Here is a 17,660-nt window from a genome sequence, read left to right on the forward strand (position 1 = left end):
ACTCTTTTCCTTTCTTTTACAAAATATCCAAAACCCTACCAAAAAAATATCCCAAACCCAAATGGCTGCAGCTGCACCACCGCCACCTCCGGCGCCGGTACCGACGCCTCCGTCAACCGTTCCAGAAGGCTCCACCCCATTGGGCTTCCCAGTATTCGCCCGTATCCGCCTAGCCCAACCCACCGACGTCCCCCATATCCACAAACTGATCCATCAGATGGCCGTGTTTGAGCGCCTCACTCACCTCTTCTCCGCCACTGAGGCCTCTCTCTCCTCTACTCTCTTCACCTCTCCACCATTTCAGTCCTTTACCATCTTCATCCTCGAGGTCTCTTCGCAGCCTTATGTTGAGGACATTCTTCACAATAACAATCCTCTCTATGAACCCAGAGTCCAGGTCGTCAATCTGGATCTTCCGATCGATGATCCGGAAAGAGTGACCTTCAGATCGACCGGTTCAAGTTCCGATGTCGTCATCGCTGGATTCGTTCTGTTCTTCCCGAACTACTCGACGTTTCTGGGGAAACCAGGGTTTTACGTGGAAGATCTGTTCGTTAGGGAGTGTTACAGGAGGAAAGGATTCGGAAGGATGTTGCTGAGCGCCGTGGCGAAGCAGGCGGTGGAAATGGGTTACGGAAGAGTGGAGTGGGTGGTTCTCGATTGGAATGTGAATGCCATTAAGTTCTACGAGGAAATGGGAGCTAAGATTTTGCAGGAATGGAGGATTTGCAGGCTCACTGGTGATGCCCTTCAAGCTTATGGTAATGGTCATTAGGGTTCTACTTTGTAACTTTTATGCTTGCTTGTGTTTTTCTCTGGTGAAATGGGAAATCGCTCTTATGGTCTATGTTATTAGAGAGCTACAAATTGAAGATTAATGCCATGGTTTTTAGGGCTTCTTCATGAATTGTGTTAATGGTTTTGTAACTTCGTACCCTTTCAGCTTTTGATTCTACATTAACTGAGAGATGAACCCTTTTTAATTCAAAGAAAAAACTGTTAATGAAACAAAGTTTTCTGAATTGGGTGACCACTGAGGAGTGTAATTTACTTGATTTTGTTATTATTACTCAAAATATATAAGTATAGATATATGAACACCAACCGGTTAAATCTGTAACTAAAACAGATTGAGATAAGTGCACTAATGTCACCAATAAATTATATTCACATTCTAACGAACACAAGACCATTTCTAAATTCATGGAAGGAAAGAGGAGTGGCAAATCAACAGTCTAAGTCTAGTACAACACATACAACAATAGAATGACTTAGTTCGAATTTATAATCTCTAAAAGTTTATAAAATATTTGTTTAAAACCAAGTCATTATTATAATCGCATTAGTTTCAAAGCTTCTGAGCATGCTATGAGTGCCAAATAACTTAACAAATTGTTTCTGAAAACAATTCTATTTCTTTTTCAAACGGCTAAAGGAAAATACCATGCTAAGAAGAGAGAACTTGTTTTATCAAAACAAGTTTGATCCTTACTTACCATTTCATCATAAACCTCGGAGAACCATTAACATAAACCCTAAACATAGTATTGAAGTAACTCAAAAAACGTGATAATAACGTGGTGGAATGGTGTTTAGATAGAGATTATAGAAAAATATGGGATAACATGGGACCAGTTTAGGTGTAAAAAGAAATGGGGGTTAACATGTGGGTTCATTCACAAATCATCTTTGATTTCTTTTTTGTTTGGAGTTTTGGGGTTGGGTGAGGGGTTCCAATCCAAGCATAAAAGAACAAAACATACTCTGCTCATGGTTAGTTAGCCACCCATATGGAGCAGTGGAGAAAGAAATCTACTGAATCACGGCAATAGTTTATTTACTACCACATTTCCTCCAAACAATTAGAGAGACAAAAAAAACAACTCAAATTATTCTCGCAATAAAAGCATTAAAATGCGCATTCAAAGATTAGGTATACTAGATATATTTCACGTCGATACCAACACAATAGACCTAGGTCAGCATAAGGAAAAGATATTTTATTAACATAGAAAATATGTACAAAAAGATGCTAAGTTCCACATTGATTTCCTAAGAAGGTTACAATGCCTCACCAAGGTTGGATACAGAGACATTACTGAGGAGCTTATTCACCCCAGCAGCCACTGAAAACTTGAGTGTTGTTAAACTTGCAGTGAGCAGCGCAATTGAAACCTAGGCTCTTAAACTTGAAACACCCTAATTTTTCGGGTAGAGATACAAAGGTACCCAACAAGATTAATCTCAACAATGTAAACCTTCCCCTCTTATCTCTTGTAAGCGGTTACCAGGTTTTAATGGCTTAATCTACTTATTAATCTTGATGCTGGCAATCACCGATTCTATTCATCCGGCAGAGATATAACCCTCTTTCTTGGGATTGGCAACAAAAAAAATTGTCTTCTTTGGCTCTTGCAAGTTCTTTAATAATTTCGTCAACATGACGTCCTTCGCCATTGCTTCTTGCTTTTCTTTTGAGGTAACTTGAATGGACTCCAGCTCTTCCTGCGTTTCGATGTCTCACAAAAGAGGCCAGAAGCCAGTGCCTCTTGAAGCCATAGCTCAAATGCTTCTTCGTTTTCATCCATCATTTCAGCATCCAAATCCCATGGGTATCTACTTGAGTTCGATCTTTGAGTTTTCTCCAATCCAACCATGTTTACATGGAAACTTGGCCGATGTGTGTTGGGTCTACATGCCATTCCCTGAATGGGCACAAATCAAATTTGTATGATATATACCTAATTAGATGCAAGGTAAAATTGCCATAAAAAAAAATTTGTTCCAGTATTTTTGAAAATAGTGATTGTATTAACATGGAATTTTGCGTAGGTCTCTAAAAAGTAGGCATATGAAACAGAGCACTGGCTAAATGACACAGAACATATAGACCAAGTATATAATACACAACTAATTTAACCCACTGACCTGACAAATGGCCCATTCTGAAACATCAAAGATTTTGCTCTCAGCACATACAAAGGCACGTGGTATCTCAACCTAAAAGAGAGAAAAGAAAGAAGTTCAGCATCATCAATTGTATCATACAAAAGAGCAATTATTTACGATGTAACAGCAAATTCCAACTTCACCAAATGTAATCAGTCAGAACCCAAAAGTAAACATAAATAAATTCCAAGACAAACATGTCTCTGATGATGAGCTTTTAGGAATAAAGGTTTGTTTGACAATTGAGGCAAACAAGCATTAGTCAAGCGAGATAATCAGAAACATAAAAGATCATCATCAAATAACAAATATAACAAGTTCATAAATGATGCAATGAGAAAACACATGGTCCTTTTCCCCTCTTTCAAAAAATAAAATCATGAAGTTAGCAGCTTCAGCTGAATAATTTAACAGAGAGAAGGATAGAGACTTCATGCATAGTGTGCAATCATATGAAAAAAATCAAGAAAAAACTTCTGGAATTTACCTTCTGAGGCCTATCAAAGACCAGAGAGCCTTTGTATTCCACCCATCCATCTCCATCCTTCGCTTGGTGGTATTGACAGCAATCCTGATATCAGAAAACCTTCAATAAGTCACACATTCATAGAGAGTGCAAATTGATATCATCTACAGTGAGAGAGAGAGAGAGAGAGAGAGAGAGAGAGTAGTGAATGATAAGACTGGTATCTAACCTGGCACCATCTAGCCTTCGCCTTGCTCCTGTTGGTGCACACCCATATATGAGAATTTCCACATTTAGTACATTGTATACGTCTTGATTCCTCAGAGCAATAATCTGGACCGTCCTGCTTACAGTAAAAGTATGGTAAGGCAATTAAATTGAGCTCAATCCGCATTTAATAAATGTTCTATTTATCTTTAGTCTGAAGTACATATGCATTTGGCATAACTTCACAAAGTACATAATTTTGGGCAGATTTAAAACAGATATTGTAACTTTTACCACTATCTATTTGTTATTCTATTGCTTCTCCATATACAGAATTAACAAATTATTAACAAAATAAAAATTACAAATAGGAGAAAAAGCAACTTTCTATCAAACAAAATAATAGACAAAAGAATCATTCATCAATTCCTTCCTTACTACTAGAAAATCCCCCAATATAGCCCAGAGCATTTTTTATACCAACCTTAATAGGTTTACATAATGAAAACACACAACAATAAGTTCCCCAAAGCTTGTGAGGTGTAACAAGTAGCAATATATGAGACAATTTACACCCAAAATACACAACGACTTGGCATTTTTCAATTTTCATCCACCAAATCAAAGAGAGAACACACTAAGTTCATAGGAAGTTGCAAAGCAAGTCACACTAGTAGTGAGTGTACAATGTTGTGTGCCTTTAGCATCAGTCTTACAAGTATAATCTCACCTGACTTGAAGTACCATGTGAGTTTTGGCAGACACTGCGAGTCCTGGATTCTTCCTTTCTCAACTGCTCATCATAGTCTCTTTTCTTTGTAAAATCAGAAAGAACCTATAATGCATATTGTCAGACTTTTGTAATCTCAAACATAATTAAACTGATTCAAATATTTTCTCTTATAGGTATTATTTACTAAAAGCCTGGTTACAGACAAAAGATAATATCAGAGTAATTTCATCTCACGTGCATTACACTCTAAGCTGTCAGGCAAGCAATCACAACTCTTATCTGAATGAGTCACCTATTATCCTTAACTTAATTTCAATTACCCACCTAAAATATATCATCGGTAGTAAAGCCAAGAAAAGTGAACAGAAATCTTTACCTCATATGCACACTGGAGCTTTTTAAATGATTCGCTAGCCAGTGGCATTCCCATATTTTTATCCGGATGCACAAGCATGGCCTACAAATAAAAGAATGTAATTGAGTAAAATTAATGGGTAAATTAGGAGGCATTCATAGAGGACGTAGATAACATTCTTAAACAACGAGAAAGTAATTATTCTGAGTTTATATAGTAGCTCGATGGTTCTTCTTGTACAACTTCAATGGTAGTGGAACTGAGCCTGCTAGCAAGTGCTCTTACTACTTCTCTCAATAAATTAAAAAATAAAAAGAGAATAAAAAGAAATAAGGGAAAGACAGGGAAAGTGAAAGGGGATGAAACAGGTACCTTCTTCCGGTATTCTTTTTTAAGCACTAATGCATCAATTCTTTTGTGTCGTGGAAATCCCAGTGCTTCATAGTGGTCCATACTACTTAAAATTCTTTTCATCTCATCAACTGAACACGTTTGCTCCTTCACTATATTGATAACAGGAGTTTCTTTCAGTTTATCAATAACAGATGAAGCCGCTGGTTTACTGGTTGATTTACAGGAATGCAGCTTCTCAGATTCTTCTTCTGTTGGGGCAGAGTATTCACTCTCCCCAAGGAAATCATCTTCAAGAATGGTTTCTGAATGTTTCTGCTCTTCGGACTGTGTAGTTTCTCTCAAATTATCACACCATTGGAGCATCAAATTCAATGCATCATTTGATAAAATTGAAAGATTTATTGAGAGGAAAACACCAAGCCATCCCACACGAACTTTGACACAATATAGAGCATACATAGTTGCCATTAAGACCACCAACCGGGCATGATTTAGGGAGAATAAATAACCTACATGATATGACAAAGAATATTAATGTTAACATCTAAGCAAAGACATTGATTTCAGAAAGAAGATATTGTTGGCTCCTGTAAATTCCACATGACAGAAGGTTATCTTGATTTTGTCTAAATACATGACAAAGCTCCATGATCATAGTTCATTTTTAAAAGGCTTTTTGGCTCTTTCTTCTATTTTCACTAAAACATAACTTGTTGATAGTTAAAAGTTCAACTATTCTACAATGTCTGAGTTCCAAGTCCCTCCGGGGTACCCACATATCAATTGCTGTAGTTTTTTGGTCCTGATCCTATTTTTTATTAACAGTATTCAACTATTCGGAACAAGTAACTATGGTGTTCTACTCAGTTGTCTTAAGATTTTAGTGTTTCAGTATACAACTTATAATTTATGCAGCAAGAACGGATCCAGGGAAATAGATGACAATGTCAATGATAAAAGAATCATGAGTGTTGAGTTAAGTTTACAGAAAATAATAATAGTACTTAAACTATAAATAGTGTCCCTGTTATCCAAAAGTTTACAGAAAAATTTAGCCATACCTCCAACTATAAATAGTGTCCCTGTTATCCAAAAGTTAGCATACATCCACAAAATTAGAATAGCGAATAGTCCTACAATAAAAAGTCCTGGAGTGTAGCCCAAATATTGCACAGCAGCTCCAGCAGCTCCCTGAAATGTTGTTCATACTGTAAGCCACAGTTCTCTTGTTTCATATTATAAATATCCAATTTCTATCAACGATGAAGATTAGTTCTTAAACCATCTTGGAATAAAGTTTTGATAAAATAGACATGCATCAGATGTTCATTGGAGCCAACTAAATTGTTTCTTCTGATCTATGATGTTTTTCATGAATCAGAACCATGAACTACGCTCTTCTTCTTGATCAGCAAAAAAAAAAACATCCCTATGTAGACATCTCCCTCTCTCTCATTTTTTCTACATTTTCTTCTAAAGATCGTAAATTTAATTTTGTTCTTCATCTTAATAATCAATAAAGACGACTAAATTAACTTCCCCCAAAATGGATGGAAGAATTTTCAATAAGAGATATAAATATTAAAAATCCTAAAAAAGGCAAATAAATAAATAAATAAAAATACATGCACGCCCCTGAGAATGTGGATCTTCATGCTAACCAAGATATACATCCTGTTAGTAATTGGTATCTGTTGGGACATAAGTCTATTTTAGAGGACCACATCCATAGATAGATTTGTACCAACTTTCTTCACAACCACCTATGGAGCAATAAAGGGTCATAATTTCTAATCTTATGTCTCACTATACCTTAATGACTCAGATCAACCAAGTACAAACTAAACACAAGTTGCCTTTGGGAAACTGTATCAAGAATATTTCTAGATAAATTAAGAAAAATGCAATATATAGCATATCTAACCTCAACCAGAAAATCAATCTTTTATAGTAGATCAGGCAACGACAAAAAAATCACCAATTAGATTATATTATACAAATTAAGGATGAAACCAAAAATGGAAAAAGAAAAAAAAAAGAAAGAAAGAAAAAAAGACCCAGGGAAGAAAATCAAAATCAAATAACAAGAATGAAACTCACCATACTAAGAAGAACATAAACCAAGCAAGTCATGGAGGTCAAACTGAGAAAGCAACTCCACATAATGAGTAGTAATGCCGCAGAACCTAATCCTACAAACGAATGAAATCCCCTTATAACGCAGTTCTTCCAGTAAAGAAGCAAGAAGCATAAAAACCTCCCAAGCCTCGCAAATCCACTGCAAACCATCGGCCAATGCCTCTCCATAATAATCGAAACTTTATCTCGGCCATGGTAGGCCCATGTCCGAGCACGAGAGTATATATGCTTCTGTGACTGCAGCCATTTCCAACCTTGCTTAAACAACCATACATCCTCCATTTTGGCTTGAATACCCACTCCCAAGAAAGGGTCTCTTAATATTCAGTTTTAGAAGAAGAAGCCACTGCTATCGATTAACATCGACTAGAAGTCCATAAAATTCGAAACAATGTGAAGTAAAATCAACAATGTAGGCCATAGAAGAACCCTGATCTATCAGAAAAAAAACGAAGTTCAAGTTCACGGGTTTCTGAGAGGAGAAAAAAGTAGCAAAAATGGAGATCTAATTAGACCGATCACGTTCATAATTTCAACTCAAACTTGCTTCACATGCAAGCCTTCAGAAAGAAAAGCAAGAAAGAAAGAAAATCCCAAAAAGATAATAAAGGAAAAATGGAAAATATTTATTTAATTTTTTTTTAAAAAAAAATGAATTATCACAAAATCTTCTTTTGAAACCAAAACATACCCGAAACGAAAATTAGTTAGAGTCGAGTAAGAGTATCTTATCTTGAGCTCAAAGCTTGAGAAATAACAAAAGAAAAAGAAGAAGAAAAAAACCAAAAGGTGAAGCTGGGAAACCCTAATGAGAGAGAGTAGAAGTGCCGACAGGTGGGCTCGGTTGGGGGTTGCTGAAGAAGTCAAAATAGGGACGACAAAGGCGAAAGCTTTAATGGATTCGGATATTGCTGAAGTGAAGACCAAAGAAAATTTTGGACCTGTTTGGAAGAAAGGAAAAGAAAAAAGAAACCCTAATAACAAGGACCAAAACTGTTGTGAAGGAGGAGAGAATGAATTGCCCGTGAAAGAAAGAAAGAAAGAAAAAAATGGAATTCTGTGAGATTTTGAAAAAGTTGCCTCAAAAAAAAAAAAAAAAAAAAAAGTGGGAAGAGAGAGAGAGAGAGAGAGAGAGAGAGTACATTGCTTGGTGGATTAGATGCTGTGCTGGAGGCTTTGCATAATTATTTAAAACTGGGTCCTACATTTCTCTAGTGTTTTATTTTTATTTCAACTTTTTGTTCTTTCATGCTTTCATTCATGAGTCTTATTTTTTATAGTTGGAATTTTATTTTGACAAATCATTAATAATGTTCATCAATAAAAAATGGTTCACTCAGTTAAAATACATGGAATATTTAACTATCATGAAAGAATTTTTAATATCAAACACTCAAACATGAAACAACACCTCACAGCTTTCAAATTCCTTAGAGATGGCATTTTATAATTGAAATTGTAGATTTCAGCACTTAACTGTTTTATTTATTGAGGAGTAATTTCATCATTTATTCTAAGTCGGTTGTAATTTAATAGCACAATATTGTAAATAACAATTAATAGAAGTGGGTAGGGTAGAGACTTGTTGATATGATATCATAAAACTTTAGGCTAATTCTAATTTCTATACCTAAGTAGGTGATAGGATTTATTTGTAACAACATTTTTTTTTGGTAATAATATTTTTATCTACTCCATTGTTATATTGAATTTTAGTACCTCATTAAAAAAAGAAAAAAAAAAATAGTGAATTTATGAATCATTGAGTATATGAATATATATTAGTATTATAATTGTTATTTTAGGTCTTGATTTTCATAATCAAAAACATTTTTAATTTATTTTAAAAGCATTAATAATTAGTTGTTCATTTTAATTTTTTTTTTCAAAAATAAACTATAAAATAAGTTGTAACATCCTATTTTTCTTAAAAGAAAATCACTCAAAAATTTTTTTTATTATAATTATATTAAATTATTATTAGATCATGTGGTACAGATATTGAATCTTGTCTCAATATAGCTGAAAATTGACAATAATGTAAATATTGATTTAGCTTATAGATTAAATGAAGTCATGCGACATTCATATACTATTATGAGATGACATACATATAGCAATGATACATGTTTTGTAATATTTTATAAAATTCGACATGATAGTGGCTTTGACGTTTAAATTTTAAAAACCTATCATGAAAAAAAAAACATAAAAAATATTAGTTATCAAAAAAAAAAAGAAAAGATAAAAATATTACGATACCATCTCATTACGCTATCAATGTTACATATGATATTTAACTCTATATTTTATGATATATGGATTGGTTTCAAATATATATTGACCATGTTTTAGTTGACTAAAACAAGTATATTAAAACTACCAAAAATGTCTGATCTCACAAAATAGAAGAAAAACCAAAAATGTCATGGCTGACACATATTTATCCATAAAATTGTCAAACTTATGTAAAAATTCAAAAATTACCCGATTTGTTTAAGCTAAATAGTGTAATTATTATTAGTCCTATTTTTCAATTTTATTTGCTAAAAAAAAAAATTAGATTACCTAAGCAAAAGATAGCATGGTAGATACACATTGGAATCTTTTTTGTTTTAACTCCTCAACTAAAACTTCACAATACGAAATAAAAGTCACTGACATCCAGCCAAGTGATTGAAAATCCGTTATATTTGAGTAGTTTTTCTTCTTACAAAAAACAAAAGGTAAATTATTTTGACACGCCGCAAAAATTATCCGTAACCCGTTTTATTTTGTGTGTGTGTGTGTGTTTTTTTTTTTTTTAAATGGGTTTTATTTTGTATTCAAATAGGATAAATATAATTGTAAAAAATAAAAAGGATAATATACTAATAGTTTTGTTAATAATACGAGTTCTGACAGTATTTTCGAAGGTATAGAATGTGGCCTAGTGTTTGCAGTGGAATAAAAACAACAAATAACTTAATAATCAGTAGTTGACCGAATATTTTGCATTATTAAACTAAAATTAACTCCCTTTCAAACATAATAATAATAAAATTAACATATGCCCAATGAGTCAGTCTCCTCTCCTCATCAGCTCAATATATTATATTTACTAAATAAGATCACAAACGAATTGGATTAGTTTTTGGATAATATTCATTATTAAGATGGGAATTTACAATGCCCCAGATTGTTTGTCCCTGAAGTGACAATGTCTTCATTTGTTAAATTGAAGTCAAATGAAGGAAATTCAAGGGAAAAACAAATAAAGAAAAGTCTTTATTTTGTTAAATACCACGCATAGACAAAAATGTCATTCTGTATCTTCCAAGCCAAGCTTCTCTCCCAAAAAATATTCCTATTCTTAAAGAAAACAAACCCCAAGATTTATTTACTTTTAACTTTAATTAACTTGCTGTTTATATGAAACAATCAAATCATTCTCAAAACAAAATTGTTTGACTATGAACTCAAGGCCGCTAAGCAAACTAATTAAATTCCTCAATTTCATTCACATTTTCACTCTCATGGGTTCTTTCTCATTTCAACAAGATTGAAGATTTCACAAACTTAGTTCAAACCTGTACTTCGTCTTCTGTATGGCTCTTACGTGTGTATGCCGTGCCACATTATGGTTCTGTATGGCTCTTCTTGGACAAATTAAGCTCTTGATGATCCATTCCATCTGTACAGCTTCCACTGAAACAAGTTTCTAATTCTGTTTTCTAGCCGGATCTTCTTTTCCATAACTTTGGTGTTCAGAACCTTCTGGGGCCACCTTATCTGCAAAAATTTCACCCTCTTACTAGTACAAGTTTATGAAGCCACAAACACTGCAAATTATGTATATAGATTTAGCATCAAAAATAAATTACATCATATATATTTAAAGTTATATGACTACTAAAGTTTGTCAGTAGATTGTTTCAAGCCGTTAAATATGTATTCATAAGTCACACGAGGATAAGAGGTCATTAATCAGATCAGATTATTGTATTTTTGAGCAAGAACGATTTGTGATTATTATCATATAATATTTGTACGTACACTGAAGCCTTAGAATCCACTAATGAGTTATATATCATACTATGCTATTCTACAAATCTGTAGTAAGAAGAGGACAGGCATCATTGTCTTGGAACAGAGACAATATAAGAAGGAAAAAGATAATAAGATGAAACAGAGAGGTTTAAACACTGTTTATTCCTAGTAAAAGGAGGCAAATTATTTAATGTCAGTTACTCAATGCACTACAGCAAGAATGGGATTAAAGTCTGCCATAATTTAGATAAAAAAATATATATAAGTAACAAGTTAACAACTGCTACGAAGGTTTCTCAAGGGAAGCTGATAACTTTTATTAAAAAAGACCCACTTCAGCAAATGAAATTTAGCATGAAAGAATAAAGATACTGCACAAGGGACATCCAAAGAAGTTATATCATGTTTGGGGAGAAAAATAATACCGTGCAATGTGCTCACAGACAGCATCCGGTCCATGTTATCAACTCTTCTTTGTATGGACTTGAGAACTAAATTCATTGATGAAACTCTCTTTCTAACAGTAGATATCTTGGCAGCATATTGCATGATAAATGGCAGTGGAGCATCTTCTAATAGTTTGTCAAGTTCTGCAAAACTTCACAATTTAGTTTTTTCCCTAAAAACTACAAAGACAAAGGAATCACAAGTACACCGCACAAAGTTGCAGTATCTTTGGCGACAGCAGAAAACAAGCCTTGCAGAAATTTTGGACAAACGTTTACCAATGATTGGTAGAGGACCAAATGGGTCTACCAAAAGCAGGCCAAAGTGACTGCAACGATAGTATGCTTCCCTTTCCTAGTGTAAAAGTGCTTGTCTACTTTGAGATAACTAAGCTACAATTCAATCAATTCAATGACCACTCAGATACATGGTGACAAACGGTACTCATGCTCAACAAATTCAACCCAATTAATCAGTAAAATGACCAATAATGTATCTGAGCACTTTAGTCTTTAGTAAGAAGGAGAAGTGGAAGGTGCAATAAGGGTATCAATACAATTGGACGGATTTGTGAGTGTTTGAGGGGAGAAAATTAAATAATGGATTACAAATACTCAATTTTAATCAAGCGACAAAGTATAATTCTACTAGTAAAATCTCCTCATTCTTTCCCCTTCTTTCTCCTATCAACCAAGAAAATGTTTCTAGTCTGCTCTCCAAATGTCCTTATAAAACACCAGAAAAATGAGTCTTTCATCTTCTTTCCCCTTACATATATCATTGGTTTGACTCATATTTGAGATAAGAATGTGAAAAATGAATCTCGGACTTACAGTTACACATGAAGATTATAGGAGTTTTTATAAACTACAAACAGTAGCTACAGTACTTGTGAACACAACAACATGGTTAAGCATAGAATAGCCAAGTTGAGCTTCTAATTCCTGTGGCTAAATCTAATTTCTACAAAAAATAGATCATTTCGCACCATTTATATATTCAAAGAATTTATATTGCCCCTTATTCCATTGATTTTCAAAAAAGAATCCCTTAATAACAAGAGAGAGTACCTCCGGTTAGACGATCGATGGAGGAAGAGAGGTGGTGCTGGCTCGTGAGAGTATCCTGGGCTTTGGAATCGAAATCGGAGATGGTGGTGGAGAGAATCGATGAGAGGCCTCTGGCCAAAGCTTCATGTGCTGGGGGAGATTGTAAATTTCCATTAGAATCGTGTGAAGTGACAGAACCACCGCCGAATTCGGAGCCTGTGACTGTAGAAATACTGTTATCGTTCTCTGGAATCTCCATGGAAACCAGTGGAAGAAACAAAAAGGTCCAAATTAAGAAGAGATCATCCAGTACGATCTTACATTGTTCAAAACTAAAGGGCCGCTAGTGAAGTTTTGGGCCGGCCCATTTCTGGCCCAGCTCTGCTCCTCGTCAGTATTTTAAGGCCCGGCCCAGTCCTTAGAGTATCCGTTTTTACAGTTTTCGGCTGTTATTTCCTTGGCTCTTGGTACTGGACATCGGCATTCTGAGATTGGTTCTTCTTCTAACACAGTTACTCAGTGAAATCTCTAAGTACGTTTCGTTAAGATTAATGTTTACTGTTTTATTACTAGTAAAGAGTAACTCTTTTGGTTCCTTGTTTCGGGCTCTGTAACAAAGTATCTCGTTATCTTTTGGCACATGATGATGCCGACCACGTGTTTGACGAAATTCCCACAAGAAAAACTTAAAGCAAAGCAAATGCATTCCTCCCTTCCTTCTTTGAATTTTAGTTTTTAAATTGGATCATACATTCTATGTACAAGCATACGTTTACGTATTTATGTATGCATAATTAACTTATAATGTTTTCCTGCATTGCAGTAAGCGGCTCTGTTTAACTTATCTCTGATCCATGAATGGCGACCTGTAGTGTTGGGCTTCAACGTTTGTCTGTGTTATCCTGTACAAATGTGGTTTTTTTAAGAAGACCCAACAAGTCGTTATCTACAGCAGTTACCTTGGCGAATGGGTTTGCAGCCATTAAGTCAAACCAGATAATAAGAAGCTGCTCCTCTACCACCAATGCATTTGTGGTTGCTGATGATGAAAAGTACGGCAATAAACAGATTATTAGTATCACTCCTCGCCTTTATGATTACATACTCACCAACGTTCGAGAACCAGAGGTGATAATTGAATAACACTCCTTTTTTTTTCCTGTAATGGAAGTATACAAAAGTTTCTTTCTGTGGATATGTGCTTCATTTTGTTTGTTTTTCTGTATATTTTTCTGTCATTGTTTAATTGTTCAACAGAGACTGCATTTCAGATTTTAAGGCAACTTCGGGAAGAGACAGCATCTATGCGTGGTAGTCAAATGCAGGTACGGTTATTGATTTGTGGCTTCCTTTTATAATTTAAACAAGGCATAAGTATGTGTATAAGATGTCATACATGCATAAATGAAAAATCAACAAAATAAGAGAACAGGTAAGCGCTGGTTATTTGTTGGCCAAGATTGCAATACAATCTCATTTCAAAATTATTTGGAACACGCATAATTCTTTTGTAGATGTCTCTTACATTATTATTTAGCTCTTTATGTTCTTTAATTTTTAACATTGACCTTCTAGTCAATTTACAGCTTATTATCTCTAATTTCCAGACAGTAAGGCTTGCTAAAAAAGTAAAGAAGCATTATATTTATATTTGTATATCATTAATGTTTGTGCCCAAAATTTGTATGTATTTTATTAAATTAATGTTGTATGCTATTTCTGCGTCTGACAATCTTGGAGTTTCTCCTTTATTTTGGTAGAAAGATTAAAGTTGGCATGTCTTGTTACTTTTGCTAGGTGTCCCCAGACCAGGCACAACTACTTGCAATGCTGGTGCAGATTCTTGGCGCAGAACGGTGTATTGAACTTGGTGTTTACACTGTATGCATCCTGCTTTACTAAACTTCAACCACATTATTGGCCTGACCAATCTCCTTCTTCTTTTCCTTAAAATGGACTTATGCTAAGTTGCTAACAAGTGATAGTAATTAGGTTTTGCATTTTGCAAGGATGAAATTGTAGTTTCAAATGATTATAGTTGGAATTTTAAGTTGTTAACTGCAAGGATATTTGGTGCTTGTTGCATTCATTTGCTCTTCTATGTGTGTATCTCACTGCAAAACTAGTTTGACATAATAAATTTTGCATGATTGTTTTGTTGAAAGATCCTCATTCTCTAGGTTTGTCTGCCTCGTTACTTCTGTGTTTATATCCCAGCAGTTATTTTACTTTAGATAGTACCTTCTCTATTAGTAGGCTGTAAACTGCTGATGTTAGCCATGCCTGAACTTGTTTTTGTTCGAAAAGGTTTGTCACATTGCATCATTGTATACTAATGAAAATACCTTTCATATTTTCAGCAAATAAAAAAAAAATACTTTTCATATTTATTTCTTGTTAAAAGATGATACTGCTGGTAGATTGATCTGTAAGTAGTAAAGCAGTGCCTAAGCAATTACATAGTTGATTATGTCAGGGTTATTCGTCATTGGCCGTAGCATTAGCCTTACCTGACTCAGGTCTCTTAGTTGCTTGTGAAAGGGATGCTAGATGTCTTGAAGTAGCAAAAAAGTATTATGATCGAGCCAAAGTTTCACATAAGGTATAACTCTTTCTCCTTTATGGTACCTGATCATTTAAAATACAGTTTCTTGTTGCTGTTTATATCTGTGTGCTGATGGGGTTGAAAAGCCTGTCTGTCCTTTCAAAAGAAAAAGGGGGGAAGTCTGGATTTCTCCAAATGCATGATATGTATAGTCTTTGCCTCTGTCTGACTTATTTTGATTGTGAAGAACTAACATGCTTATATGGGAAAAAAAATTGTGCTGCTGTCTCTCCAGCTAATAAGTAACTGACTTCAACACAAATGTTTCGTAATAGGTGAAAGTGAAACACGGACTTGCAGCAGATATCCTAAAATCCTTGATTTTAAATGGTGAAGCATGCAGGTATTGCTATAAAACTACATTGAGCATATGTTACATTTTCTGCTATAGCTTTTACTATCTTTTTCCTACTAACCATAAAACCAACTTCTTGTATTAAAATGCTGCCATGTTTTCAAGCGGACAAAGTTGAAGTTTTAAATAATTCATCAATCATGTTTTCACATTATGTATGGATCTAATATGCTCATTGACTACATTCCTTTGCAAATAATCTCTATTTTTTTTTACTAAATTCTTTTCTTCTCCCCTTTACATGAGTTTATATTTGTATAATACTATTTCACTTTCCATCTCTCATGTCATTTGTAGAGATTGTTAATGCATCTTTATAATCTACAAGGCACGAGAGCTGCAGACTAAGGCTGACATGCTTTCTCCTTTTTGCAGTTATGATTTTGCATTTGTTGATGCTGAAAAAAGAATGAATCAGGAATACTACGAATTATTATTGCAACTGGTAAGACCAAAATAAATTCATGATCGTAACATATGTATTCCTATTCCAATGTGTTTTATGTAAAGATACAATATTAGTGTTTGGTTCTATTTACGTTTTTTATATACCAACACACCTCCTTCCTTTTCTTTTTAATGTCATCCTTGTTTTTCATTGATTAGTAATTTTACCATAGCTCATCATCTTTATTGCTTCCTTCTGCTCTTTCTTTGTTGGGTGTTTCTATGATTTGTTGATAAGGTGAGAGTTGGCGGCGTCATTGTGATTGACAACGTCCTTTGGCATGGAAAAGTTGCCGATCCATTGGTAAATGACTATGTATTGCGTGTAAACTTCTCCTGTTGAGATAAACCATGGTTACACTTGAATAACTTACTATAAATGACATGTATATGGGCAGGTGAATGATGCCAAGACTGCCAGCATTAGGAGTTTCAATAAGAGCCTCGTGGAGGACCAGCGTGTAAGCATCAGTATGGTGAGTTCACTACAATTATCTTCATTTTGAATACTCTTCTGATTTGATTCATGACTTTAAACATCTGAATTTTAAATCTCAGGTACCAATTGGAGACGGGATTACGATATGCAGAAAAAGATAACCGCATAGTAGTTGATGATAGGTTACTAAGCAGTCAATCCAGAACATATGCTGTGATACAAAACCAAGGATTCATACATCAGATGTGGCTAGATGTGGGGATGAAATCAGATGGGGAAAGATTCAAAGGATTTGCTTTAATTGTTTGGCAGAAAATTTACATAATGGATCAAGCTCGTACAAGTGTCTTGTTCAGCATTTCTGGAAAAGCTTGAGTAAGTTTTTGTGTTTGAATTTGAAAAACCACTGGGATTCATGCATATGTAATTAATGTATGTGCATAGAGAGAGGGTACATTTCTGAGCAAGTTATTGTGCAAATTTATATTCTACAGAGTTGAACTACTATAACCGAAGTAATTGGAAAAATACATATTCTGAAAGCTTAAATTGATGTAGTAAAAAAATCAATATTACTTTTATTTCAGAAAGATGTAAGGACAGAAGGCAAAAAATAACTATTCTTTTTCTGTTAAAGTAAGATACACCTACAAAATAATGGTGTATTAAATAAATATTCAACCGGGTGTACCAAATTGTAAGTTTAAATACTATTTCAAATTCATAATGGGAAATGTTCAGCCACCATTAGCTAAGACTAAACTGAATCATAAAGAAATGGTGGCTTAAAAAATAATTATTTTATTGCTTAAAAAAAACACCTCTTGTGTGAAAATACAAAAAAGAAAGGGAATAGTGAAAAGAATGACCATCAATCTTCATAAATTTTTAATATCTGCAACATTTATCATCCACAATTAGTCTTCTTTTAAAGTGTGTCTTAGCCATGTGGTCACTAGAAATATTAAAAGATATCAATGGGTTTTATCATACTCTTAAATATCATATCATCTCTATTACTCTATTAGTACAGTTATTAAGTCTTATATAATTTAATGTACTTTCAAAAAATATCGTTAATTAATC

General features: G+C 34.2%; 4 protein-coding genes across 7 annotated transcripts; 2 read left to right on the forward strand and 2 right to left on the reverse strand.

Annotated features, from left to right (window-relative positions):
• LOC115706317 (uncharacterized) lies at positions 1-8,355 on the reverse strand. Of its 2 annotated transcripts, XM_061113417.1 has the most exons (10): positions 7,895-8,355; positions 7,165-7,675; positions 6,126-6,255; positions 5,083-5,573; positions 4,732-4,812; positions 4,353-4,457; positions 3,645-3,758; positions 3,437-3,520; positions 2,929-3,000; positions 1-2,705 (listed from the first exon to the last, which is right to left on the reverse strand). In XM_061113417.1, exons 2-10 carry the CDS (start codon positions 7,483-7,485, stop codon positions 2,436-2,438), a joined length of 1,668 nt encoding a protein of 555 aa, XP_060969400.1. In that variant the 5' UTR covers positions 7,486-7,675; positions 7,895-8,355; the 3' UTR covers positions 1-2,435. The 2 variants fall into 2 exon arrangements, with proteins under 2 accessions (XP_060969400.1, XP_030489789.1); XM_030633929.2 differs by having other exon boundaries at positions 7,165-8,312.
• LOC115706319 (GCN5-related N-acetyltransferase 8) lies at positions 62-1,022 on the forward strand. Its single transcript, XM_030633931.2, has one exon. It carries the CDS (start codon positions 62-64, stop codon positions 773-775), a length of 714 nt encoding a protein of 237 aa, XP_030489791.2. The 3' UTR covers positions 776-1,022.
• A 2,102-nt stretch (positions 8,356-10,457) lies between the features above and the next one.
• Positions 10,458-13,067, reverse strand: LOC115706315 (uncharacterized). Of its 2 annotated transcripts, none has more exons than XM_030633926.2 (3): positions 12,750-13,044; positions 11,658-11,822; positions 10,458-10,974 (listed from the first exon to the last, which is right to left on the reverse strand). In XM_030633926.2, exons 1-3 carry the CDS (start codon positions 12,985-12,987, stop codon positions 10,904-10,906), a joined length of 474 nt encoding a protein of 157 aa, XP_030489786.2. In that variant the 5' UTR covers positions 12,988-13,044; the 3' UTR covers positions 10,458-10,903. The 2 variants fall into 2 exon arrangements, with proteins under 2 accessions (XP_030489786.2, XP_060969414.1); XM_061113431.1 differs by having other exon boundaries at positions 10,902-11,024; positions 12,750-13,067.
• A 43-nt stretch (positions 13,068-13,110) lies between these two features.
• LOC115706313 (tricin synthase 1) lies at positions 13,111-17,164 on the forward strand. Of its 2 annotated transcripts, XM_030633922.2 has the most exons (10): positions 13,111-13,260; positions 13,552-13,856; positions 14,000-14,053; positions 14,526-14,609; positions 15,205-15,330; positions 15,609-15,676; positions 16,064-16,133; positions 16,374-16,439; positions 16,534-16,611; positions 16,694-17,164. In XM_030633922.2, the coding sequence occupies exons 2-10, from the start codon at positions 13,587-13,589 to the stop codon at positions 16,733-16,735; spliced, it is 858 nt and encodes a 285-aa protein (XP_030489782.2). In that variant the 5' UTR covers positions 13,111-13,260; positions 13,552-13,586; the 3' UTR covers positions 16,736-17,164. The 2 variants fall into 2 exon arrangements, with proteins under 2 accessions (XP_030489782.2, XP_030489785.1); XM_030633925.2 differs by lacking the exon at positions 13,111-13,260 and having other exon boundaries at positions 13,715-13,856; positions 13,986-14,053.
• The last annotated feature ends 496 nt before the right edge of the window (positions 17,165-17,660 follow it).

Source organism: Cannabis sativa, chromosome 1 (genome assembly GCF_029168945.1).
Source record: "Cannabis sativa cultivar Pink pepper isolate KNU-18-1 chromosome 1, ASM2916894v1, whole genome shotgun sequence".
NCBI classification, from domain to species: domain Eukaryota; kingdom Viridiplantae; phylum Streptophyta; class Magnoliopsida; order Rosales; family Cannabaceae; genus Cannabis; species Cannabis sativa.

Excerpts from the sequence above, each read along its gene's own strand:
- LOC115706319 (XM_030633931.2), top strand. The coding sequence starts at position 62 with ATGGCTGCAGCTGCACCACCGCCACCTCCGGCGCCGGTACCGACGCCT.
- LOC115706317 (XM_061113417.1), bottom strand. The coding sequence starts at position 7,485 with ATGGAGGATGTATGGTTGTTTAAGCAAGGTTGGAAATGGCTGCAGTCA. Across the intron at positions 4,458-4,731 it reads AGCTCCAGTGTGCATATGAG|GTTCTTTCTGATTTTACAAA; the intron begins GTAAAGATTTCT and ends TATGCATTATAG. Across the intron at positions 3,759-4,352 it reads CACATGGTACTTCAAGTCAG|GACGGTCCAGATTATTGCTC; the intron begins GTGAGATTATAC and ends TACTGTAAGCAG.
- LOC115706315 (XM_030633926.2), bottom strand. The coding sequence starts at position 12,987 with ATGGAGATTCCAGAGAACGATAACAGTATTTCTACAGTCACAGGCTCC. Across the intron at positions 11,823-12,749 it reads CATCGATCGTCTAACCGGAG|AACTTGACAAACTATTAGAA; the intron begins GTACTCTCTCTT and ends GAAGTTTTGCAG. Across the intron at positions 10,975-11,657 it reads GTCTGTGAGCACATTGCACG|ATAAGGTGGCCCCAGAAGGT; the intron begins GTATTATTTTTC and ends AAATTTTTGCAG.
- LOC115706313 (XM_030633922.2), top strand. The coding sequence starts at position 13,587 with ATGGCGACCTGTAGTGTTGGGCTTCAACGTTTGTCTGTGTTATCCTGT. Across the intron at positions 16,134-16,373 it reads ACGAATTATTATTGCAACTG|GTGAGAGTTGGCGGCGTCAT; the intron begins GTAAGACCAAAA and ends TTTGTTGATAAG. Across the intron at positions 16,440-16,533 it reads GAAAAGTTGCCGATCCATTG|GTGAATGATGCCAAGACTGC; the intron begins GTAAATGACTAT and ends GTATATGGGCAG.